The sequence below is a fragment of the Ahaetulla prasina genome, chromosome 1 (assembly GCF_028640845.1).
Source record: "Ahaetulla prasina isolate Xishuangbanna chromosome 1, ASM2864084v1, whole genome shotgun sequence".
Lineage (NCBI taxonomy): Eukaryota > Metazoa > Chordata > Lepidosauria > Squamata > Colubridae > Ahaetulla > Ahaetulla prasina.
In genome coordinates this window covers 167347407-167375165 of record NC_080539.1, presented here as the reverse complement: position 1 = coordinate 167375165, position 27759 = coordinate 167347407, and the positions used below count along the sequence as shown (strand labels likewise).

The 27759-nt window shown below is 38.5% G+C and overlaps 2 protein-coding genes across 10 annotated transcripts in view; one reads left to right on the top strand and one right to left on the bottom strand.

Moving 5' to 3' along the window:
- SHLD1 (shieldin complex subunit 1) overlaps window positions 1–20853 on the bottom strand; it is a 78857-nt gene extending 58004 nt beyond the window's left edge. For 2 of the 3 annotated variants that reach the window (XM_058181000.1, XM_058180992.1), the window contains exon 1: window positions 20552–20853. In XM_058181000.1, the coding sequence (XP_058036983.1) occupies window positions 20552–20822 (271 nt within the window). In that variant the 5' untranslated portion in view covers window positions 20823–20853. Of the gene's footprint in view, window positions 1–5719; window positions 5794–10049; window positions 10100–20551 lie in introns of all 3 variants that reach the window. The other variant, XM_058181010.1, reaches the window with a different exon arrangement.
- Window positions 20596–27759, top strand: part of GPCPD1 (glycerophosphocholine phosphodiesterase 1) — a 55296-nt gene continuing 48132 nt past the window's right edge. For 5 of the 7 annotated variants that reach the window (XR_009154904.1, XR_009154903.1, XM_058180927.1 and 2 more), the window contains exon 1: window positions 20596–20853. The gene's annotated coding sequence lies outside the window, so the exon portion shown is untranslated. Of the gene's footprint in view, window positions 20898–21090; window positions 21186–27759 lie in introns of all 7 variants that reach the window. The other 2 variants (XM_058180954.1, XM_058180936.1) reach the window with 2 other exon arrangements.

Here is a 27759-nt window from a genome sequence, read left to right as displayed (position 1 = left end):
CCTCTCAGGGAGCAATCTAAGAATAGTGCAGCCTTTCTTCCCCTACAGCTGAGCAAAGAAACTGCACTTATTTCAGACCAATCCTCTATTAAGTCTCTATTAGGGCTAATCTTCGCCAGGGTTTCCTGATCCCTGCGATTTCCATCATTCCTAATCCGAATTGCTTTTTTTTTTTTTTTTTTAAAGAGAGAAAGAGAGAGAGGATCTTGGGATGGGTAAGAATTACAGGATAAAAAAGGATGGCGGCCGTTTAAGGATGCAAACGTGACTTAATACGGGGAGGTTTTTGCAAGCATTTCCACCCACCCCCGACGGGTCACGGCATTTTCCCGGCGTCTGCTAGAGAGAAGCCCTACCGCGCTTTCTTCTCCAGCCCCCGCCTCGAAGCGAATCCACAGCACAATGCGTACCCGTAGAAACGGAGACCCCTCAACCAATTTCTAAGCCAGGCGCTGCTTCCGCTTCTAAGGAAGTCTGGCTTTACCGGAAGCGCCACAAGTCCGCAAGCACGTGAGAACAAGACAGAAACGGGTCTGTGGGGACCAGAGTGTTTTTTCCCCCTTTTTTTACGTCTGGTTCTTTCGCTCGTATTGTATGAAATCCCCCGCCCCATTCCTCTAGTAAGCCGAGCCAAAAAAATTTAACGGTTGAAATACTGCTTTAAAATGTAAAAACAATTAAAACGTGTGCAATAATGCCTCTTTAAAGTATTTAGGAAACTGGGGGAAATGGTCTATTTCTGAAGATGGAAATAAGGAGGGAATGGGGCAGTGGTGAAATCCAATTTTTTTTTTACTAGCAGTTCTGTGGGCGTGGCTTGGTGGGCGTGGCAGGGGAAGGATACTGCAAAATCTCCATTCCCTCCCCACTCCTGAGGAAGGATACTGCAAAATCCCCATTCCCCTCCCCACTTCTGAGGCCAGCCAAAGGTGGTATCTGCCAATTCTCCAAACTACTCAAAATTTCTGCTACTGGTTCTCCAGAACCTATCAGAATCTGTTGGATTTCACCCCGGAATGGTGGGGCAGGGAGAGACCCTATTCCTGTCATCTTGGTTGTGGGCAAAAAGGAAGGGAGGAAGCGAGAATGACATATATTTTTTCTAAGGTGCTAGAATTATTAGAGTGGAATATTATCCTATTTCTTTACTCTTTTTTAGGAAAGCTTTATTCCCTGGTAATTATAGTGACCCTTTATTATAAAGGGCAGGCCTTTAAATGTTACACACTGTTTGATTTTAGATATTTTTATTAGAATACGCATTTTTGTATTGGTTTTGTTCTTGAATTTTTCTTTGTACTGCAGTTACAAACATAAACAATTTTTTTTAATCCTTATGAACCTCTTTCAAATTTTGTCTTTTTTCAGGTTTGGCTTTTATTTTTTGTCCAAGAAAATATCACTGTGCTGATAATGCACACAAGCTTGAAGAAATAAGCAGAGTAGTCTAGTAATCTGCACCAAAAAGGACTTTGGACTCTTCTGGCATGCTTTTTCTTTTTTTGCTTGAATACATATTGCTGTTTATATTCTGCCAAGTGACTTGAACAACCTCTACTTGCCCCATGTGATACAATCCCTTTGTAATACTGCAACAGTGTACTGAAATATTCTCAATACATAACAATATAAAAAAACACCTCTAACATTTCTCTTACCATATCCCTTTGTTCCACCTTCTCAGTAATTTATGTCTTCTATATTTGGAATCCCTGTCATAATTTTTTATAATTTCATCTATTTTATTTTACATAGGTGAATGCCCTAATGACTGAAGCCAAAATGTAGATAGGAGAAGTGTTAACAATAAGTGTGGGGGATCCTTGAATCTTTTGTAAAATAATTCAGGGGAGAAAACCCACGATATTGGCTTTTATTTGTTTAATAATTTGATAAGGTTTTAAAATCCCATATGGAATCAAAGATATCATAAGACAGATGGCACTTTGAAACAAATAACTGTATTCCAGATAATCTACTGTTTCAATATTATGATTTTACAACGGACAATCTGATATCTCTAAGAAGTTTACACAAATACGGTAAAATTAAAGAGCAATAGCCTGTTCAATCTAATGTCTTCAGTCTATTATTAATTATTGGAGAGGGAGAGAGAGAGAGAGAAATTTCCTGTGCTTTTTGTCGAAAAGTTACTCTACATGTATAACATTTGAGTGGTGGAGTTTTGTAACACTTTTTTACACTGATGAATTTTGTTTGAAAAGGCTTTCAACAAAATGTGGTTTTCTGAAAAGGTGCTATCAGACTCCTTATGAGTTTTGGTTATTGTAGACCAGGGTCTTCAAACCCTGGTCTGTGAACCAGATGCATCATGCTCTGGCCACTCTCACGCCCAGTTTAGCGAAGGGGAAAAAAATCCTGATAAGTCATGTATCACTAAACCGTGATGCATGCAGGGCGTGAGTTTAACAGCCCTGCCTAAGTGAAACACAATATTTGAAAAATCCCCTGTTAATAGACTCCAAATACTGGTGATAAAATCAAAAGCACATGCCTCTCTAATACACACAGAATCATATTAATAGTCCCGTTGATTTTGGCCCCCAATTTTGCACTAATAGGACAAATCCAAGCCATTTGAATTACTTTTTCAACTGACTTCTCTCTGAGGGGGTTAGCATTAAACTCATTTTAATAGTATAGAAATCTGATTTCACATTATTATTATTTTTTATTTGCATTTATATCCCACCCTTCTCCGAAGACTCAGGGCGGCTTACACTATGTTAGCAATAGTCTTCATCCTATTTGTATATTTTTATATACAAAGTCAACCTATTGCCCCCAACAATCTGGGTCCTCATTTTACCTACCTTATAAAGGATGGAAGGCTGAGTCAACCTTGGGCCTGGTGGGACTAGAACCTGCAGTAATTGCAAGCAGCTGTGTTAATAACAGACTGTCTTAGCAGTCTGAGCTACAGAGGCCATTTAAATAGAGCTCCACTGCTGACCAGGACAGGGTGCCCCAGTTCATTATGTAAAGGCCATGTAAATAATGAGTTTCTTCAACTTTCTGTTAAAAGGGATTAATGGTTTAGAATTAATTAGTTAATTGCACTAAAATCTCCAACAGTTGGAGAATGTGGTTCAAATAATAAATGAGTGGAATAATCTGCCAACCAGCATTTTGAGGTAAATCAGATTAGTTTTTTTTAATATCTTAATCAGAGGTGATCCAAATTGATATTAATTTATTCCAAAATAGATTTAGATGTTCCAGGTTTCAGATAAAACAAATCCAGAGAGGTCTTATAAAACAAGGAGGGCAAATATGGTGTCCCTTGGTCCTGCATGGCCCATTTGTATGAGTTCTGAATGCCTTTCTTCCCTTACTTACTTCAGCCATGATATACCCACCAATCTGCTCCTCCCAATCTTCCCAACCCCTTCTTTTCCACCTCAGGTGGACATCAAAGAGGAAAGGAAGATGTTCCAAAATCAGAGGAAGATAGGTGAGCCAGTTGGATATGCTATGGATAATGTAATATGACTGTAGTATGACAAGAGTCGCGTGTTCAACCAGCCTATAACTTCTCATCTTCTCAGGACTTTCCCTATTTCCCCTTGACCATTACTAATGTCTGTGGCAGGAGCATATTATGCCTTTAGGGCTCATTGTTAGCAGATGCCTCTTAGCTGAATAAGCATGATTTATGTTCTATACATTGACTGTATCCCTTTTTGCAGTTATTTTAATGTGTACCGATTGGCTATTTTCCTGTGAGTAAAAGGACTTGTTTGCAGTTTGATGTCACTCGATAGTGGACCTTGAACCTCAGATAAAGCGACAGGGTGGTGCTGGTCTGAAAGCAACCAGAAACTAATTGTTATTATTGGGCTAGCATGTGGTATATTGCATCAGTAATGAGTCATTGGGAAATGCTGTAGAGAATTGATATACCGGTAAATGGCTTCAGCTATTTCAGTTGTATAGGATAGCTAGCAGGCCCAAACCTTATAAATGAATCATTATATCTCTTAATTAAAATAGTTCAACAAAAGTAAATAACTTGTTCAGCATAATTTGATCTCCCTCTCCTGCAAAGTTTTTAAACTATTGCTATGCAACTTGTTCTGGGATTATTAAAATGATATGTTTTATTCACTGCAGCAATATAAAGTGTCATCGGTATTTCTTCCTGTTTCAAAATTAGCTTGTTTTAGTGGAGAACCTCTACAGGAGCAGTAAAAATAAAGGAGTCCCTGCAGATTTTACTTTGTTAGTTGTTGCATGATATCATGGAATGCTGTTACTTTTCCACCAAAGTGATACCTATTAATCTACTTCCATTTACATGCTTCTGAACTGCTAGGTTGGTAGGAGCTGCGGCAAGGAACGGATGTTCACCCCGTTGCGTGGTGCCTGGGTCTCAAACCTGAGCTGCCATCTTTCCAGCCAACAAGCCCAGCTTCTTAACTGCTAAACCACCATGCCGCCCCTTACAGGAGCAATGGTATTCCAAAATTATCTAACAAGAGTAACTTATGTAGATCTCTCAGACAATTGTATTATTTAGAAGTTCATTGTAGTAAAATGTAAAGGGCAGTATTGTTTATTTTGGGTTGAATGAATTGGTTATCCAAGGCTATTTCAGGTAAGATGAAAATCAATCCATACAAATAAGGCATTTCCCATTGTACTACAACTCATGGTTGTCATCTTTTGCTGCCCAGTTTTCCTTTTCCAACTATCCTAGAAAAGAATACAGATTGAATGACAGCTTGGCACAAAGCCCTTAATGTTATATATTCCTGCCAGTGTGAAACTTAACCTTGTTGTGCCAAAAATAAATATGTCAGTTGTTCCTGGTTCCTTTCACTTTGCTTTCACATATATTAAAGAGTATTTCTAATCAAAGTTTAAGTTTGAATGAAACAGTTAATCACAGAGTAATAATCATAGCTAAAGAAACAGGTCTCTAAATCAGCAATCAGCCATAATTACCTGCCTGTCTCAGAATCTGTTTGAGCTTGCACTGTAAAACTACAACACTTTAAACATTTACAGTAATCTGCTCAAGTGCTTCCTGTGTCAGACACATATTGTGAAAATGTGTCAAATCTGAACTCTGAATGTCCTTTGCTGTAAACAGAGCTTCTACTCTGATTTCAAAATCTAAACAATATCAACCATTGTTTGCACTGAAAACTGGGGCAGTAATTTTAGGGTGAACAAGCAGGAAACAAGCTGAAGCATGAGTAAGGCCAAATAAATAGAAATAGTCTTGAAACACAAAATATAATACGTAAGTAAGTAAGCTAATAGCAGTGTAGCTGGAGAAAAACTACCTTGATCTCTCAAGGGGGCTTTTGATAACATTAATCACAATAGTTTTCTGGATGAACAATAGGTACTGGGAGATGCTGTGTTAGTAGTTCTTTCTCGGTGGTTGATTCCAGTCAGTGTTGATGGGGAAGAGATTTGTGGCTCGTTATGGGGTGATGTAGGGCTTAATACTCTTGCCCTTTTTGTTTAATATTTACATGAAACCACTGTTTTTTTTAAATTATTATTTACATTTATATCCCGCCCTTCTCCGAAGACTCAGGGCGGCTTACATTGTGTAAGGCAGTAAAAGAGTACCTGCTGGCTTATTTATTAATCAAATGTATATGGTTGCCCATCTCACAGAAAGTGATTCTGGGTGACATACAACAAATCCAATCAAATTGTATATAAAGAAAACAATCATTACCTGAAACTAGTTTGGGATCATTGTAATTGTACATCTTGACCTGGGCTTGAAAGTTTTGTCCCGGTGTCTGGAAGCTGTGTAGAGAAGGAGATGGAGAGAAACAGACTTGGACAATCCTGATAAGACTAAGAGGTTCTGGATATTTGACTCTTTCCTGTCCTGTGGAGTGGACTTTCCATGTCTAATGTCTAATAAGATAGTACTAGGTCATTTGAGACTGATGTGTAACTTAGTAGTCTCCTTGGATCCATAGCCTCTATTTGAAGAACAGGTGGCAACTGTGGCAAAGAGGACCTTTGAACAGATTAATCTGGTCTGCCAATTGCATCTCTTCCTAAGTTAGAAAGTCATTCAGAGGGTCACTCGTGCCTAAGTGATGTCACAATTGGATTCCTGCAGTGTGTTCCACATTGGGCTGGCCTTGAAGACCACCCTGAATGAGCCTAGAATGTGGCAGCAGCGGAAGTAATTGCCATGCAGAAGTATGTCCAGATGATACCAGTAGGCTTCCAGATACAATTCAAAGTACAGGTAATAACCCAGTGGTGGGATTAAAATAATTTAACAACCGGTTCTCTGCCCTAATGATTTCTTCCAACAACCAGTTCACCAAACTGCTCAGAAAGTTAACAACCGGTTCTCCCGAAGTGGTGCGAACTGGCTGAATCCCACCACTGTAATAACCTATAAAGTCCTTGTGACATAAGGCCTGGCTATTGGAAGGAACACCTATCTCCTGATAACGTCTACCTGGCCTGTAAAACCAGAGAGACTGGGTGCATTCCTTTTTGATCAAATGAATGAATGAATAGAGCTGGAAGGGACCTTGGAGGTCTTCTAGTCCAGCCCCCTGCTGAAGCAGGAGAACCTATACAATCTCAGACAAGTGACTGCCCAGTCTCTCTTTAAAAACCTCCAGTGATGGAGCACCCATGATATCTGAATGCAAACTGTTCCACTTGTTAATTGTCCTCAGTGTTAGGAAGCTTCTCCTTAATTCCAAGTTGCTTCTCTCTTAGATCAGTTTCCAACCATTATTTCTTGTCCTGCCCTCTGGTGCTTTGGAGAATAATTTGACTCCCTCTTATTTGTGGCAACCCCTCAAATACTGAAATACTATAATGTCACCCCTAATTATTCTTTTTTTTTAGACTAGCCAGACCCCAAACCTGCAGCCATTCTTCGTATGGTTTAGTCTCCAGGCCTTTGATCATCTTTCCTTTTCTCAAACAGTGGTGTTTATCACGACTTAGGAACTGAATCTTCTCTGGTGCAGTGCCTGCCATCTGTTATAACTTCTCCACAGAGATCTATAGGTTTCCCACCCTGATTATGTTCATAAAATCAATGAAGACCTGGTTATTTTCCCAGGCCTTGGAGTACAATGGGTGACTTTTTTTGTTTGTTAAATATTGTTTCCTTTTAGAAATGTATGTTTTTATTGAAAGCTGTCCAGATTTGTGTGGGCAGCCTCTATGTTGTATAAAATAAATAGTCTGCATGCTAGCTTAAAGGCAGAAGAGCTAGGTGGCAGTCACAATACAATCACACTGGCTGGTTGCAATCTTTGAAACAGCTGTTACATTTTTACAGATGTGTGCTATCAAAACATGTTTTGCCCACATGGTTGAATGAACCTGGATGGTTGTTTATATTCCAGCAAAGCAACAAGACTTTTGTTTAAGGTAATAAAAAATTGTGGAAATCAAATTATGTAACTGGATATCTGGGTGGGGTTTCATTAGGATGCTAGGTGTTTATTAGCCTAGTATATTTATTATCAGATATACAAACACAACTCGTTCTTCTGTCCTAAAGTGAGCTGAATGACTGAGACTTGTCAATGAATAAACTGATTCCAGAGACACAGAGGTCTTCTGGCAGCTATACAGTTCACTTGCCAGCAAAACCTATTTGCTTTATAGTATTAAGCTACTGTCTAACTATTTCACCAGTATCCAAGGCCTTTTTCCTGAATAATGTTTGGCAGTTATATTTAGTTATTAAATAGGATAGGGTATCATAGACCTCCAGCGGAGTACCTATTATCACTTTTAGATTAAAATGAGCGCTAGGATTCTCTGAAGATCTGAAGCCATGCAGTGGAAAATAATATTTCCTCAGACTTGAAAACTGATCTTGCCGGCATTGAAAGTAACTTGAGAAGTTACTTTCTCAACTCTGAATCCTTTATACTTGATTTGAACCATAATGCACTTCAAAGACTAATTTACAAAGATTCATTCTGTTAAATGTCTTGAAGTTATTGCAAAAAACATTCCAATATCCTGAGTATTTTGTATGTCTGTAAAGATATAGTATTTAAAACCTGACTGGAAATGACCTGCCTATCATTTGAAATCCCGTTAGTTCTTTTGGTTGTGAAAGATTTAAAAATTTGCAGCATTTGATGAGGACTGCGATTTATATCCTTAGCTGCTAAAGGATATCCAGTGAAACCACACAGAGGTACATGGACTGGAATGGTTGAGCAGACAGGTCTAGAAGAATGAGGGAATACCTCATCCTATCACAAGCATACAGTTTTATAAAGACTGTTAATGTGTGTGCTTTTGGATATATAGATCACCAACGTATTTTAATGGATGAAGCAAAAAGGATGGATCCTGAAACATCCAGTTTTATGCATCATAATAAAGCCACTAATCCGAGTTGTTCTGGATATATAATTGTGGATTGAGAGGGCTAAGAATGCTGAATCAGGGCAGGCAATGCTCCCATCTGCCAGTCACCCCTCCATACTCAGCTAAAACTGTTGGACAAAGAGTGTACTTTGTGCACAAGTCATTTCAGATTAATCAATAGGCTCGTCTTTATTTGGAAACCCTTCAAAATTATCTCAGTGATTTGTTTGCTAAAACCATTTATACAAAGTTTGTACTATAAGGTTTTTGCAAGCAAAGATTAAATTAATAACATTGCTACTGTATCCAGACATAAACTGAATAACCATGTGGATGTAAACAGTCAAAACATTAGGCCCAGTAAATGGCTCTTACATTAAGATTAAGAACCATGGTGGCACAGTGGTTAGAATGCAGTATTGCAGGCTAACTCTGCCCACAGCCGAGAATTTGATTCTGACCAGCTTGAGGTTGACTCAGCCTTCCATCCTTTCGAGGTCAGTAAAATGAGGTGACCCAGATTGTTGGGGGCAATATGCTGATTCTATAAATCCCTTAGAGAGAGCTGTAAGCACCGTGAAGTACAAGTCAAAGTGCTATTGATATTGTTATTCTAAATAACAATATGAAAATAAAGGAGGAGGAGGAAAAGTCAACCTGCTTTGAAGACCGTGACATCTACTTTCATACTGTTGCTCCCTAGATACTTCACAATGAGTCAAGTTCAGAAACTGCTGGACTTGAAGTGTATGCAATATCTGTCTAGGACAGCCATGGGAAAACTAACCCTTCTCATTGAAAGGATCCCTTTATGCAGACATGGAGAAAAATTACTAAAGTAGAACATTCAAACAGGAGGGTTTTTTTATAGTTTTATAAAATTGGAGGGAATTGGAACATCCCAAATTATGGCAGTCCTTTCAGAATTGTCTGCAAAAGCTAATACTGTAGCTCAGTAGTGGGTTTCAAAAATTTTTACTACTAGTTCTCTGGGTGTGGCTTGGTGGGTGTGGCATGGCTTGGTGGGTGTGGCTTGGTGGGTATGGCAGAGGAAGGATACTGTAAAATCTCCATTTCCACCCCACTTCAGGGGAAGGTTACTGCAAAATGCCCATTTCCTCCCAATTAGCTTGGACTTGGGAGGCAGAGAATAGATGGGGGTGGGGTCAGTCAGAATTTTTACTACCGGTTCACCCAGCTACTCAAAATTTCCACTATTGGTTCTCCAGAACTGGTCAGAACCTGCTGAAACCCACTCTGCTGTAGCTGGGTATTTTTGAGAGTTGAAATTTACACCAAATATGGCCAAAATTGAAAAATGGCTTTGCTGAGTGGGGGAGTGGCTAAAAAACAGTGTTTTCATGGTTGAGGGCTTTCCTTTGCACCAGACAAAGCCTGGGACTTTTGAATCCACCCTATTATATTTTTTATGATTCAGACTACCTTCCTTCCCTTCATAAATGTAATCCATTTATTTGCATATTAATGTTTCAACAAATCGCACATTGATTCACAATGAAATTCAGACACAATTGTTATGACACCTCACAGTATTACTAGTGCATGAACGGTAAGTACCATTCTTATCCAATGAACAAGTTAATAATCCAGTGACAATTATATCAACACAATCCCCAAGACAAGCAGAACAGTTTAGATTTAAAAGTCACGCTAAAATTTCTCACCTGCATCAAAATAACAGCAAAGGATCCTTTTTGCTCCCTTGTAAAGATTCCTAGAGTTGCAAGTAGGGAAAAGCAAAAGATAACATTGTCACCTCTTTCTTGACACAGACAGGAAAAACAGACTTGCACTGTTTTCCAGGTGGTTCTGACCTGGCGCATAGAATTCCATACACAGCGTGCAAAACATAATTGAATTTGAAAGAACCCGTTGCGACCAAAATATTTTTTTGAGTCCAAATAGGCTGTTTCAACCATTAAGGAACTATTCTGAACTTGAAACCCAGATATTGCAAACTTGGAATATTTCTAAATATTCAGAAGACCGATTTCAAACTAATTACAAGTGTTTCCAAGCTTAAAACTATATTTTGAGATGTTTTGCACATTTCTGCTTATTCGTGTTTTCATTAATTGTTCAGTGTAAACCTGCATGATTGTTATCTATAGCTCCTTTTCTGCCAGATCTAAATACGATCTAATACAGTATTCAATCAGATTTGAGTGCCAAAAAGAAGATAAATTTTACACAACTGTTACGGATACCATGAAAAATGGAGATAATCAGCAATGATGGAATTTGTTGTTTACCGTTGCTACACATAAAGTGTCACATAACAAGTTCTTGAGGGCAGCTGACACTCCCAGGATTAGTTATGCAACTGACTCTCGGCAGTAATAAAAACAACCAGTTTGTTCCCTTTAATGATGTAGAAGATGATTGTATGATGTATGGACTGGATTGTTAGTTTTTCTGATAGCAATTCTTCAGGGCAATTTGGAACAGCACAATACTTGCTGTTCTAAAGAAACAGTCTAATAGAAGGATTTAATGTGTGCAACACAGCAAGGAAATACCAAGGTGTACTCTTTATCATTTAATTGTATCCCTTACTTCTAGCATGATCATTTCTTTTTAAAGAATCCTTTATCAAGATTTCACCTGTAGACCCCAAGTGTACCTGATGTTGAGCTCTATAAACAGCCTGTGGATGCTGTTCTCTGGCAGTAGATAGAGATAAAGGGAGGAACTGTAGGGATTTTTAATCTAGGTTGCTTTTTTAAAAAAGGCAACAAAATGTAAACCTAGCCTCCATAGGCTATATATATTAATTTATGGTGATAATAATGATTTTGATTTAATGTTGACTAAAGCCCAGTGCAACAGGTGAGCAGCAGCTTCTCTTGCCACTCATCTGGCTTCAAATCTCCTCACTCATCTGCTGATTGAGGCTCTTCAGGAGCTGCTGTAAACTATCCTATGAAGGATATGTAAAGACCCACAATACAGAGGGAAGGTCTGATGCTTCAAATTGAACTGTTTTGCTGTTTGATATTACTAATATCATCTTACAGTACGATAGAATTCAGGGGACTGTAAACTAAAGTAAGAGCTTAAATGGACTCCAGAGGATGGTAGAGGACAGGAAGGCCTGGAGGAATGTTGTCCATGGGGTCGTGATGGATTGGACACAACTCCGCAACTAACAACAACAATGAAACTAAAGTAATTGAAGCTAAAACTTGCCAAGCTTTTAAATTACAACATACTGGAAAGCTGGTAAATTCTTGAGTCTTAATACAATTTTGAATGCTTCATCTCTTCATTCTGTATTGGTTGGAAGAAACATTTATTTTCACAGCTGAGCAGTAGAAAAAACTATACAGTACTACATAGAGCAAAAAGCAAGAGTTGCCAAATGGAAAAATAATGGAGATATTAACTTCTGCTACTTTCTTCTCTTCTGCTATGGAAGCTAGGTTTACATTTTTTTTTGGCCTTTTTTAAAAAAAAAGCAAGCTGGATTTTAAAACCCTACAGTTCCTCCCTTTCTTCTCTCTCACACACAGGTCTGGGAGATTAGTCAAGATCTGTGTTATTAGTAAAGGCAAAACATGTGATTATGTCCTGAATGGATTTCCATTTTAATTTTCAGCTGCGGTGCCAAAGAATGTATGTTAAGAACTAATCATTAAGTTGCTGTGGTTTTATGAATGATCTTCAATCCTATTGTCTTTTTCTACCTAAATGATTGTTCTAATCTTGGATTTGTGATTCTATAGTCATCAAGACTATGGAATTTTTGTAATTTTTCATCAGCCCACTGGAGTAATTGACCAGGAAGTATAGCTTCTGAAAACACTTCAAGCTTTCAGGGAAAACCGGTTGTACCAGACAGAACCAAATTAAGACAAATAAAATCAAGTATAGGCAGCATGAAGACTTACACACAGGCAAGGCACAATTGTGACACTGTGGGCATAACATGTAGCCATGAATCATATCAAGAATGGGCAATTGGAGCTCTTTGCAAAAGATTGAGAAAAACAGATTTTGTGAATCTGTTGAAAATACCTTTTATAGAGATGGTATAGGAGAATATTATCTCAACAGGTAGCCATGTCCTATTGAACTGGTTGATAAGATCTACATCATATTAACCCTATTTCTTGGAGGGGACAGTATATGATCTGCTGTATGTTTAATTATTGTTAAAGGCTATATGACACCAGATGGCTTACATTGTCATGAATAATAAAACAAAAATGTTATGTAAGTCAAGAACTCGATACATACAGGTAAGTCCTCGACTTATGACCACAACTGGGCCCAGAATTTCCTTTGCTAAACAAAGCAGTTAAGTGGATTGGGCTACCTTTTTTTTCACAATTGTTAAGTAATTCATACAGTGGTTAAGTGAATCTGGCTCCCCAAATTGACTTTGCTGGTTAGAAGGGAAAGTCTCAAAGAGTGGACACATGACCCCAGGATGCTGCAAGTCATCCCAAATTTTGATCATTGACCACAGGGCCACTGTAAAGTGTATAAGTACAAGAATTAATCACAATTCATGTTTTCAGTGCCAGTGGCACTTCAAGCTGTTGGTAAACAAATGGTTGTAAATCAAGGATTATCTGCACACACACACCAGGTAGAGGCTAAGCAACCATCCTATTCCCAGGCCTGGGAGCAAAGCCAAATTTTTAGACCCTGAACATCTTGAGAATGGGAGCCATGCATGTTTGTGGAGATCTAACTCTCTTTAACTTTCATCACTGCCCTTAGTCTACTTCAAAGTTAGGATTTAGCAACATCTCAATGGCCACATAGTCTAACCTTGCCTACAACTAAAGGTTTTTCAACATTAATTCAAAATTGAATTTGTGCTTCCATTGAAGATGGAATTTCTATTGGTCAATCTGGGCTACTGGCTTTAGACACAATTATGCAAACTGTTCCTAGATGGAACATAAAATTAACTTCAAAAATCACTTCAATTTGGCACCTGCCCAGTGTGTTGGGCTCCAAAAATATGATAGCCTTATTGCCTGGTAATTCTGGGAATTTTAGTGCAGCATATCTGAATGGTGCCAACATACACATTGTAAAAATGTACTAGCATTTAAGTCAACTGAAATTCTGACTAGTCAAAACAATCCAGCATGACAATAAGAAGAAAGGTCATTGTCTTCTATAAAGGATCAAAAAGTTAAATTTTCTTTATCTTTATTCCAAGGAAGATTTGTGTAATCCCATTTCTTAATGTTATTATACATGGCTAACAAAAAATCTTAGCAGTAGTGGTATTATTTGTGTCCAATTCTTCTAACTTGAGAAATTGCCAGATTTAAAATCCAAAATGACCTACATTTACACTGATGCATATTAGCAGAAGAAAATCTTTTTACACATGCCAAATTGCCTGATTTTTTTCCTCCAAGGGAGCATTTTTTTCAATCAAGGAATGAACAATAAACCTTGATCTTTTTTTTAAATAGATTTGGGGGACACAGAGCTTACTAAGATATTTATCAAACATCTGCTTATTGCCTCTCTTATTCCACCAGAAAACATTTAACACTAATCAAAAATGAAAGCCGCTCCAGGGTTACATAAGCTCCAAATAAATCACCTGTATTAATTACAGAGTTTTAATATGGCATCGTATTTCCATGAGATATGCTCTCCTAAAAGTGGGCTATTTCCCTACTGGAACCCAGAGAGGAATGGAGTCTTCTGCCCCACGAGATTATTTATCCCTTTTCCAAGCAATGCCTTTTTTCTACCCAGTTTTCCCCCATCATAGCAGAATATCCCATACTATTCCATCTTAAATGTAGTCTTGACAAGAGCTTTTGGATGGCCTAATGTACCGCTGTTAATGTGGATTTACAATGGCAAGAGGGTTCGCTGACCTGGAAGGGTTGAGATTTTTTTCAAAACTAAAAATTTAGTTTACACATTTCGCTTAAAACTAGCTTAAGATGTGTATGCAATTACGTTTCTCTGCCCAGAACTGTGCAAAATATATTCTGAGTTGATCAATCTTTCCCTCACCCTGACCAAGTTGAAAAAGATAGGCAGTGCCAGCTTAAACAAACAAGAGGTACACCTTGTAGAAGCAAACAGACTTTTTCAAATTGCCAGCTATAGTTCAGCAAAGACACTTGCCAAATCCAAGTTGGAGCAAGGTCATTGGCAGTTTATGCAAGCCAAGCCAAAAACTGCCCAAAGCATAACATTTGCGTCAGAGCAGAGAAGTTCCTCTGCCAACAATATTTCGAGAACTGCCAGCTGACAACATTTCTGATCTTGGAAATGCATCATGTAAACGTGTTCTTTTCTTTGCTGTGGATTTGACTGCAGCTTTTTGCACTCATGTAAACCACAGTTACTCCTATCTTATGATTATGTTCCACCAAGTCACTGTTGATTCTTAGTGACAATATAAATAGACCTTCTCTAAGATGATCTGTCCTCAATCTGCCCCTTAAGATCTTCCAACAGTGAAGCCATCCTTTCTATAATTGACTCTACCCACCTTACTGCTGGCTGTTGTTTTCTCTTTCCTAGTACAGATAGTTCTTAACTTGTGGCCAGAATTGGGACCAGGCATTGCTAAGTAATGTTCCTGATGTTATGACTTTTCTTTGCCATAATTGTTAAGTGAATCACACAATCATTAAGCAAATCCAGCTTTCTCCATTGACTTTGCTTATTGGAAACCAGAAAGATGACAAAAGGCAATCATGTGACCCATCACATGCCATAACCATCAGAAATACATGCTGGTTGCCAAGCAGCCAAATTTTGATCACGTGGCCATGGGGATGCTGCAACAGTCGAAGGTGCAAGGGCCTTCTTTCATTGTAGTTGTAATTTTAAAAGGTTTCTAAACAAATGACTGTAAGCCAAGGACTATCTGTATTATAAACTTCACAAGAGAGCTAATTTGTACATAGTGTATCTAAAATATGATAATATGGGTCTGGTTATTAGTACTTTCAGTAAGAACTCTAGAGTTGATTTGATGATTCATATTCCTACTTATACCCACCCCCCAAAAAAATCTAAAGATTTTGTGACACACTGGTTCAATTATAGGTTTATTCAGCCATAGTGTTTCTTTGATTTTGGCTTAATGTGTGATGGTAGTCACCAGCTTATGTGAGCACAAGTGGGTGAGAAAAAAGCAAGTAAAAAACCTTATTAAAAGAAGCACCTTGTGGAATCTTACAAACCAATATATTTACTATAAGATAAATCTTCCTGAAAAAATCAGTTTCATCACATGCTGATCAATTCTAATGAAATGCTAAAGGGTAGGATGGTTTAGGATAAAAATAACAGCAAAGATTCTAAAGGTGATTTAAGACTGTTGATTTTATTTTTGGTCTGGAAAAGGTTAGCCATCACTGGGTTATCCCTTTTATTCTGAGTATCTTCCCTAAGAGATATTCTACCTCCATGTGAATAGCCATTTCTCTTAATTTAGAGCTGTTACTTCAAGAACCTGGATCACAGTAAGGAGATTTTTTACAAATCAGATAAAACTCAGCTGCTTTTTCTTGTTACTTTACTAGGAATGGTAATTGGACCATATCAGCCCCCATCATTTCAGATTAAATATCTCCTTTACAGTCGTGCAGTTTTAATTAATTTTCCACATTCATAATGATATCCTGTCACTCATTTAAGATTTAATTAAAATCACTTCTGAGATCATTAAAGTTGCAAATTAGACAGATTAGACAAGTTTGTTGAGAAGGCACACTAAGAATAAAGATAGAAATCTTATACATTTAAGGAATGTACACATCTATTATTAAGGATAAAAAACTGAGGAGTTTTATTTCAGCAATATAAATAGTTCATATCTGGCTCTGAAGACAAATGTACATGGAAGTATGGTTTGGATGTGAGCTGTCTAATATACAGACAGGGGTCATATATTGCTTGATTTAACTTTGACTCCATCACTGTGTCTTGTAAACCATGATTTATCACTTAATATCATGTAATCTCAGCTAACTGTAATTCAGAAAATAATGTTCAAATAAGCCATGGCAGTGGAATATGTGAACCCAATCATAATCTACAATATATTAAATGCAAAAAAAAAAATACTCGATAACTTCTTGGCCCATGAGTAAAGGTTATTTGATTTTCAAAAGTCTTCCAGACCAATTGCAATTTATGGATAGTCTTCAAAGGCAGCCTCATGTAGAGTATAGTGCAATAATCCAGCCAAGAAGTGACCAAGGAATAAGAAACTATGAACAAGACTCCTGGGTTAGGAACAGGTGCTTTCAATAGGAAAGCCCACACCCACATCCCCCAGCCACTGCTGCTACCTGCTCCTCCACCAAGAACTGCAAACCATAGTGAACTACTCCCAACCCAAGAAACTGATCCAGAGGGAAGATCCAGGATGCTTTTTGAAAAACTGAAAGTAAAATTCCTAGTATAAAAATATTATGCCACTTAAGAGATAGGGGAGAAAAAACAAATATTTGTTTACATAAAACCAAATCATGCAGTTGCATGAATGTTTAGACTTGTTTCTTAATAATCACTAATATTTCATGTACACACTGTAAGAGTCCAGACTGGCAGTTACTAAGGATATTTAGCTATCCTCACATATTGTAATATGGCTTCAATATTCATTGACAATCGTTAGATAGGGTGCAGAATTAGGATACACATTCTTTGATTCATGTGCTCTATATCATACCTCAACTAAGATCCAAGCTACCCTCTTGTTGAGTTAACCACCCTACAGCAGGTTTTCTCTGCTGGTTTCTAGTAAATAAAGAGTGAAGTGTCCTGTCCCTCTGGAACACAGGGCTGTTGCAGAGAGGGTAATGTGAGAAGTATGGATAATCTTTCTAATAGCAATAAAATTGTTTCTAGTCATTTTGTTTGCTTCTGTACAATGCTTATCCACGCGTAGTCTTGACATGTACAAATTTCACGGTTGCTCTAAGGAACTGAACCTGAATGTGCTTCAGTTCTTCACTTAAAAAGACTGATCTAAAGATGATGATGCAATACCAAGATATGTAAATCGATTTTGGCATGAAGGGAATGCCTAAAAATGAGTTGTGTAATGATACCATTACACCATTTTGAGATTGGACAACCATTGTCTGAAAATTTATAAGGCTTCCTGCTTGAGCAGAGGATTGGACTAGAACAGTGGCCCCAACCAGGTCTTTCCATGGACTGGAGGGGTCGTGATTTTGCATGCTGCCTGCATCCCACGGATGGGGCCTCGGTTGTTTGCACAGCCTAGTTGCTGGCATGCAAAGGCCCTTCCAGCTGTGTTATTTTGTTATTTGCAGCATCGATCTCCACAAGACTCATCAGGCTGTGGGATTCGCCTCAATGCACCTCAGGTACCAACACATCATGGATGGATGTCCGCTTGTCATTGTGGGAAGAAAAATCTGGTCCAGTTCCAAGCCGGGAGAAAGACACTGGAAATAAAATAGGACCCACACTCTTTATACTTTATATAAATGACCTTTGCAAGCATATTATAAGCAACTGTGTTCTCTTTGTGGATGATGTAAAACTATTCAACATCACTGACAATGCTGCTACTCTACAAAAAGACCTTGACTATGTGTCAGAATGGTCAAACAATTGGCAACTCCAAATCTCAACCAACGAATGCCCTGTCTTACACATTGGCAAAAAAAAATATCAGAACACAAAATACAAGCTGGGCGGATACGACCTAACAGATGACCCTCATTCTGTCAAAGACCTTGGAGTACTCATCTCAAATGATCTAAGTGCCAGAGCTCACTGTAACAGCATTGCTAAAAAAGCATTAAGAGTTGTTAACTTAATCTTGCATAGCTTCTTCTCCGGTAATGTTGAACTGCAAACTAGGGCATACAAAACTTTTGCCAGACCAATTCTTGAATACAGCTCATCTGTTTGGAACCCACACTGCATATCAGACATTAATACAATTGAACAAGTCCAGAGATATTTCACAAGAAGAGTCCTCCGCTCCTCTGCTTGCAACAAAATACCTTATGCCACCAGACTCCAAATTTTGGGCTTAGAACTTCGCTGTCTTTGGTCTGACCTAAGCATAGTACATAAAAATCATCTGCTACAATGTCCTACCAGCCAATGAATACTTCAGCTTCAACCAAAACAATACAAGAGCACACAATAGATACAAACTCATGGTAAACCGATCCAAACTAGACTGCAGAAAATATGACTTCAGTAACAGAGTTGTCAAGCCTGGAACGCACTACCTGACAGTGGTTTCTTCCCCAAATCCCCAAAACTTTCTTAGACTGTCTACTGTTGACCTCACCCCATTCTTTTTGTAGACTTCTAGTTCAGCATTCAATACCATTATTCCAGACATTCTTCTAACTAAGCTAAACCAGCTACAGGTACCGGAACAGACTTGTAAGTGGATCACAAGCTTCCTAACAAACAGGAAGCAGCAGGTGAAGCTAAGCAAGATCACATCAAATACCTGTACAATTAGTACAGGGCCCCCCCCAAGGCTGTGTGCTCTCCCCACTTCTCTTCTCTCTGTATACCAATGACTGCATCTCCAACGATCCATCTGTTAAGCTACTGAAGTTCGCAGATGACACAACAGTGATCGGTCTCATTCAAGACAATGACGAATCCGCATATAGACGAGAGGTCGAACGACTAGCCTTGTGGTGCGACCGTAACAATCTGGAACTGAACACACTCAAAACCGTAGAAATGGTGGTAGACTTTAGGAGAAACCCTTCCATACTTCCACCTCTCACAATACTTGACAACACAGTATCAACAGTAGAAACCTTCAAATTTCTAGGTTCTATCATATCGCAAGATCTCAAATGGACAGCTAACATCAAAAACATCATTAAAAAAGGACAACAAAGAATGTTCTTTCTGCGCCAACTCAGTAAGCTCAAACTGCCCAAGGAGCTGCTGATCCAGTTCTACAGAGGAATTATTGAGTCTGTCATTTGCACCTCTATAACTGTCTGGTTCGGTTCTGCAACCCAACAAGAAAAACACAGACTTCAGAGGATAATTAGAACTGCAGAAAAAATAATTGCTACCAACCTGCCTTCCATTGAGGACCTGTATACTGCACGAATCAAGAAGAGGGCCGTGAAAATATTTACAGATCCCTCACATCCAGGACATAAACTGTTTCAACTCCTACCCTCAAAACGACGCTATAGAGCACTGCACACCAGAACAACTAGACACAAGAACAGTTTTTTCCCAAAGGCCATCACTCTGCTAAACAAATAATTCCCTCAACACTGTCAAACTATTTACTAAATCTGCACTACTATTAATCTTCTCATCGTTCCCATCACCAATCTCTTTTCACTTATGACTGTATGACTATAACTTGTTGCTGGCAATCCTTATGATTTATATTGATATATTGACCATCAATTGTGTTGTAAATGTTGTACCTTGATGAACGTATCTTTTCTTTTATGTACACTGAGAGCATATGCACCAAGACAAATTCCTTGTGTGTCCAATCACACTTGGCCAATAAAAAAAAAAAATTCTATTCCTAAGAGGTCTGTAAGTGGCGTGCATAAGAGCACCAGAGTGCCTACCGTTCCTGTCCTAATGTTTTCCTTTATTCCTATCCTTTACATAATTCTGTTTAAACTTGTATCTGTCATAAAATACATGCTTGACGAAATAAATAAATATAAATAAAAATAAATTAAGTGCTATTCGAAAGCACGTCTATTACCTACCACAAGTCCACTATAGGAGTACATTTTAAAATGACCTGCCCTGGGGGAAGAGGCGGCGATTACTTCCTACAGTTCCTTAGAAAATAAACTGCAAGCAACCAAAGAGTTTATTATAGGTCGTTTTGCATACTTGTGTTGTTATAAACGGTCTAATAATAAATGTCAACTAGCCCAGCAATAGTAGGTGTCACAATAACAACAGGACTGCAGCTCGAGCCAGGCGGCCTCACGTACCCGTCTTTGCTTATTCAGCCACGCGGCCTTGATAAGCCCCACCCCCATTTTCCCGAGACCGCCCGCGCCCGTTTTCCTAAGAAAGGTGTCGCCCTCCCTGTCTTTCCCCTCCCCTAGTTCGCTCCGCCCCTCCCATCGCCTTTCCACACACACACAGACAAACCCCCCACCACCACGCACGCGCACGCACGCGCGCTCCCATTGGCCGGCCGCCTCACGTGCTCTTGGTGCCGCTTGTTTCCCTTCCTCGCCGCCCGGCGACGGCGGTTTCAGCCGGGCGGCTGTAACCGGTTTAGGCCGGGGAGAAGCTGAGGCGTCAACTTGAACAACTGAGCGCCGCGCCCCTTTTTTTCTTCCTCGCGACTGCCGCTGACGTTGAAAGCCGCCGTCCTCCTCCTCCTCCTCCTCCTCCCTGCGGGGGAAGGTGGTTGCCAGACGGAGGAAGCGAGAGCCAACTGGTGCTTTTGCCGCATCCCGACCGGCTTCCATCCGCAGTTCTCGCCTTCCCCTGCCGGCACAGGTTAGTCCCGGTCTTCAGGCGGCGGAGGTGGCAGCGAAACGAAGGTGAGGGGGATGGGGGGAAGACGAGCAGGAGCCCACATGAAGGGCCGGGGTGGGAAGGAAAAGTAGCTCCTCGTGTACCGTAAAGGGGGTGCCGTGACTCTGCCGCCTCCGACACCTCCGGACCCTTTTCCATCCTCCCCCCTCCGCAAAGCTGCCTGTTAACGGTACATAATGGAGCTCTTTCCTCCCTCAGCAATGCGGGTTTCTTTCTCCCTGGCAAGAATTGACGGAGTTACTGGGCGCTTGTTTGAAAGGGGACACTTTACTGAATAAAGCACAATTGACTAGGTAGGTTTGCAGGCTTTATAAGACAAGGTGGCCAGGGGTGATGTGGTGAGGCTTCCTCTTTTTGATAAACGGACATGGTAGGATGGGATTTAGTTAGTTTGCTATATTTCATTCAGACCCCAAACAAACAGCTCTGGAGAAATCAGACTTATGACAAATCCTGGATTCAAATCGATTTCAGGAAACCTAAAACAATGCCAATTTATATGACAATTTACACTAAAGTACTTTAAACGATACAACTTGACTAAAGAGCTATGCACAATGAAGGGTAAGACGGTGATGCTTGTGGGGCAATAGCTCTTAACTCTGTTACATTAGCATTAAAGGCTGTTAAGCAGACTTCTGGAAATAAAAAAAAATAACCATCCATACAGTCTAAAGAGTGGTCATAATAAACAACACATTTAGGAGGAAGTAGCATAAGTAGAATTGGAGACTGGCATACAAGGCATCTTGTGGGTAGATTAATAGATTACAGCTCACTATTCAATTCACTTGAGAGAGAGGCAAGGAATTCTGAGTAATAGTTTAATGGGACAAAGACAAGGAGTTCAGAGAAGGTCAGAAAAAATAGTATTTCCACAAGTGATTTACTTTATGGTATTTTAATTGTTTAACAAAACTATATTTTGGAGACTTCTGCCACTGTATTGATGGGGGGCGGTATTTTGTTTTGCAGGTTGTGTGTATACTCCTACTCCTTGAAGGTCAGTGTTAAACTGGTCTTTTAACCTTTGGAGCAATTGAAGATAGTGTGTCCCTATGTGACTATGTTTTGGTTTTGCTCAGTGTAGTTCTTGGCTTTGTGAAAACACAGTGTTCCTAAAACTGGAGACTTAAACTACTTAAAGGATGAGGATTTGTTAAAAAATGAGGATATTGTATCTTTGATTCTGGATTCATATTTTTTGAAGAAACTATGGACTAATATAAAAGTCCAGTAACTCAGAGAAGTTTAGCTTCAGAAATTTAAAAATATTTCTTCTGGGAAAGGAAAAGGCTGTCAGATGGGGAGGAAAGCTCAAGGCTAGCTGTTTCTTTGCAGTCCTCCTTTGTGACTTCAGCTATTGATAGAAAAAGATGAAAAAGGCTGGATGATTGCACTGGGTTAATAGCATTCTTCTGGGCCTAAGCCCCCTCCCCCTTTTGTTTAATAACAGATTCCAAGGAGGAAAAACCAGGTTTTAAGTGCCTATTGCTCTGATAACAATCCCATACAATTGCCATTATTTTGAAAAATGGAAAAGTTGAGGGAATCTGTGCATAATCTTCGTTGGGAAATAATATCTTTGGCTTTTGAATAGTGTTATTTTGAGTTGCTGTTGAAATTCCTGTGTTGGAAGAAATGTCCATGTGGGTTCAGTTCCAAGTGGGGAGAAGGACACTGGAAACGTGTCTGTTTGGAAAGATGGTTTTTAATGGGGAATGGGACCACATGGTTTGAGGTCCTAGGCAAAAAAGGCACATGGGTGAGAGAGATTTATACCCTCTGTTTAGCTTTGAATTTGAGTTTGTATTCTGATTTGTCAGACTCCCATGGGGCGGGGGTCTTAGCTAACTTTGTAGGCTGTCTGTGTCCCAGGCTTGGTTGAACCTTGCTGGGTGATGTAATCTTCCCAGGTGCCACGTGGTGAGATGGGTAGAGGGCTAATCCTATCATGTCCTGAGGGCCATGTCTTAATCTCACCACCCTGGAGCTGAAGGTGGGGGGGCAGGGAGCTGCTTTGTCTTTAAAACATGATTCTCCTTTTCTCATCCAGGGAAACATAGTATTCTGCCTTTTTAATATTTCCTAAAATATTTCATTCTTCTAGGAGAGGGGTGAGTGCTAACTTCCTTCACCTGTATAGTACAAGAAGAGAGGTATTAAAAGCATCCGACTTTTCTCCAATTGGCCTTTTTCACAATTAGACACACTTTTCACAATTAGACACACTTCCTTCTAACAGTCAAACATATTAGTATTACTCTAGAAGGGAACTATTCTTCAAATAAGTTTTTTGCTTCTTATCTTAACCATAATTGGGAACTCAGTAGGGGGAGGAGCAAATGAAATAAAAGTATTTGTGGGATGTAGCAAATGAAATATATTTATCATCAGTAGGAGTCTCTTAATTCAGATTGTGGGCTGGTGTAAATCTCAGTTGAAAGATGGCCAACTTCCCTTTTTTTGACCAGATGAAAAGGAGGATATTAGAGCTCCTATGGTTTTAAGAACTGCACAGAAGAAAACAGAGTACAGAAATAGACACTTGTTTAAAAAAATATTATAGTCATGTATGTATTGATCTTGTGTGAGTTCTCTGATCTAATACTTTTTTTCCATTATGTATGTATGGATATAGTTATACAGCAAATTAATCCAGGGTTAACTAAACTATATTAATTCAAATAATCTGGATTTACAAAGCATTGAGCCATATACTAACCATACCACCCGTCCATATAGTGCACTAAGCCACAAATTAGACAGACACACTTTATCTTAATATGTTAATACAGTCTATCTGGCAGATGGGGAGTGTTGAGTAATAACTGATTTGAACCACAAGTTTCAATGAAAAAATTTGCCATGATTGAGTCAACTTCGATACCAAAATAATTTGCTGCGAATAAATAAAAATCAGCTTGCATTTCCACAATATGCTTTATTCATAGTTATCTTAACTGTGGTTTATCTAACTCAATTTTCTAGGTTTCTGCAATACGTTGTAGAATATGAACATATATATATAGTTAGCATAACATGCTGAGCTACAATGTAGTTGTACTCAATGTCATGTAATAGTAGCCTTGATATGTCAGAAGGCGGCAAAAATGTATTAATTATCCATAACATACAATTGTATGTTGGAATTGTTATAATTCCAATAAAAATGAATATTCTACATGTAAATTTCTACATACGTTTTGCACCTGAAAATCTAAAATAAAACATCTGGTTTTTAAATTGAATTGAGTGATGGCTTATTTAGTCAAGGTTATTCAGATGTTTTAATTCATGCAACCTATTTAGCCACCAACAATGTATAGAACAGAATAGAATAGAATTTTTTTATTGGCCAAGTGTGATTGGACACACAAGGAATTTGTCTTGGTGCATATGCTCTCAGTGTACATAAAAGAAAAGATGCCTTCATCAAGGTACAACACTTACAACACTTAATGATAGTCATAGGGTACAAATAAGCAATCAGGAAACAATATCAATATAACTGATACAAAGGATACAAGCCAGAAAGTTACAGTCATAAGTGGAAGGAGATGGGTGATGGGAATGATGAAAAGATTAATAGTAGTGCAGATTTAGTAAATAGTTTGACTATAACTTGTTGCTGGCAATCCTTATGATTTATATTGATATATTGACCATCAATTGTGTTGTAAATGTTGTACCTTGATGAACGTATCTTTTCTTTAATGTACACTGAGAGCATATGCACCAAGACAAATTCCTTGTGTGTCCAATCACACTTGGCCAATAAAATTCTATTCTATTCTATTCTATTCTATTCTATTCTATTCTATTCTATTCTATTCATTGTTGAGGGAATTATTTGTTTAGCAGAGTGATGGCGTTCGGAAAAAAACTGTTCTTGTGTCTAGTTGTTCTGGTGTGCAGTGCTCTGTAGCGTCGTTTTGAGGGTAGGAGTTGAAACAGTTTATGTCCAGGATGTGAGGAGTCTGTAAATATTTTCATAGCCCTCTTTTTGACTCATACAGTATACAGGTCCTCAATGGAAGGCAGGTGGTAGCAATTGTTTTATTAAGTTCTAGTCAATTTCATACATACATGATACAGTTAATTGTCTTTAATATGTGCAAGGTGAATATAGCCATTTATAATCAGGAAAGACAAAGCCTGTTTATAATGGCTGGTGCTACAAACAAAATCCTTGGTTTAATTCTAGGCTACAGAGATTTCAGGACAACTATTAAGATTTGAGCACTTAAGCAGTCTGCTCTTGTAGAAGAAAAAATGAACAATGAAAGTTGGTTGGATTGTACTTTGCAGAGCAAATGGCGAATACCAGATTCTCATGAAAATTTATTAAATTTATATGCTTCCTCGCTCTCCCGAGTGACTGAGTGGTTTACAATAATATAAGAGCATAAATATAAAAACATTAAAATCAAGATTAAGATTAACAATAATTAAAGATTAAATCCATTGGTACAGATGCTCAATTAATCACCTTCAGCATAACCATTCCTTCTTTGAGGCTTCAGGCCAACCAGAGCCAAGTTTTAAGGCTCTTCTGGAAGACCAGAAAGGTGGAGGCAGACCTTACCTTAGGAGACAAGTTGTTTTAAAAAGTGCAGGTCATGGTAGAGAAGGCTCTTCTCCATGATCCCATTTGTCATTGAGTTGGAAGAATCTGTCAAAGATAACTGTATAAAAGTTTTAAATTACTGCATTTGCTATGATTGTATCCATATAGACAAGATGAGAAGATCTAAATTTTAAAGGTTTTGCTGGATGTCCTGATAAGTAGAATCTTGCTTTACTGAAGCAACTGATATGGAACAGCTGTCTGGGAAGAATGGAATTATATTAATGCTCACAAAGCTTGCACTTCTAGTTTGACTATCAGATTATACTAAATCTTAAGTAGCATTACAAATGAAAGCATCAAAACAACTTACTTAGACATTCTTTGATGAATGAGATTCTTTGTTAAAGATGAACATGCTTTTTCTGAATTATAGGGAAAATAATTTTAATTCTTGTAGATAACCTATTTTTTAAAAAATACAGTATTGCACATAAATCTAGACTAAAGTTGAACTCATTCTTTTAGTTGGTCCATTAAGTAGCAAGTATTTACTTTTTTATATAGTTGAAACATATTGGCAAAAAAACCTAAAGCAGTTTACAATTAGTGATACAGTCCCTATCTTATAATATAGAAGACCACATGTGGAAAAAATTGGCATTTTCATTTTTTTCAGTAATACAATGTAACTTACAATATATTCTTAACTTACAATATATATATATATGAGCATATACACTATAGACAAATTCCTTGTGTGTCCAATCACACTTGGCCAATAAAGAATTCTATTTTATTCTTAAGTACTCTTGGTGTAAAGGGCAGTGTTATGGTGACATTTGGACTATTGAGGGAACAACATTCTGATATCAAATATTTTTTAAAGTCAAGTCTCTGATGGTGAATGTCTGGCAGTAAAATTTTTATACATACACACATCCTTCATGCCAAAAATATGTAAGATTTTTATTACTTTTATTTTTATTATTTTTATTACCACACTACTAACCAGAGCATATAAAACATTTGCTAGACCAATTCTAGAATACAGCTCGCCTGTTTGGAACCCTTACCACATCTCTGACATCAATACAATCGAACGTGTCCAGAAATATTTTACAAGAAGAGTTCTCCATTCCTCTGAAAATAATAAAATACCGTATATACTCGAGTATAAGCCGAGTTTTTCAGCACGTTTTTTGTGCTGAAAAACGTCCCCTCGGCTTATACTCGGGTCTATACGGCTTATACTCGAGTTGTTTGTTTTTTTTTAAGCCCCTCGGCTTATACTCGAGTATATACGGCTTATACTCGAGTTTTTTTTTTCTTTTTTTCACATTTTACCGGCACAAACTTGGCGGGCTTTTGCATTAGCGTGGGGAAGCCCTGCCGGTGCAGTGAGAGGGCGGGGCGGGGGAGCCGCCAGCCTTCTCAGCTGAGGGAGGGAGGGTTTCCCCAACCGGTAGGTGCCTCATTTCCCACCCTCGGCTTATACTCGAGTCCCCAGTTTACCCCAGTTTTGGGGGTAAAATTGGGGACCTCGGCTTATACTCGGATCGGCTTATATTCGAGTATATACGGTACCTTATCCCACCAGACTTGAAATCCTAGGCTTAGAAAGCTTGGAACTCCATCGCCTTCGACAAGACCTAAGTTTAACTCACAGAATCATCTATTGTAATGTCCTTCCTGTTAAAGACTACTTCAGCTTTAATTGCAATAATACTAGAGCAACTAATAGATTTAAACTTAATGTCAACCACTTTAATCTAGATTGCAGATAATATGACTTCTGTAACAGAATCATCAGTGCTTGGAATACTTTACCTGACTGTGGTCTCTTCTCATAATCCTAAAAGCTTTAACCAAAAACTTTCTACTATTGACCTCACCCCATTCCTAAGAGGACCATAAGGGGCGTGCATAAGCGCACAAACGTGCCTACCGTTCTTGTCATATTGTTTTTCTTTTCTTCTTCCTATAAATATATATATATATATATATATATATATATATATATATATGTATGTATGTATGTATGTATGTATGTATGTAGGTCTTTGGTTGTTCGGGTTTTCTCCCGCGTAAAATTGGAAGTGTCTTGGCGACATTTCGACGAAGTCTCATTCGTCATCTTCAGGCTTCAGCTTCGTGCTTCACGAAGCTCAAGCCTGAAGATGACGAATGAGACTTTGTCAAACATCGCCAAGACACTTCCAATTTTACACGGAGAAAACCTCAGAAAACATATATGCTTATAACTCCTAATATTTATTCAAATATGTGTTTATATA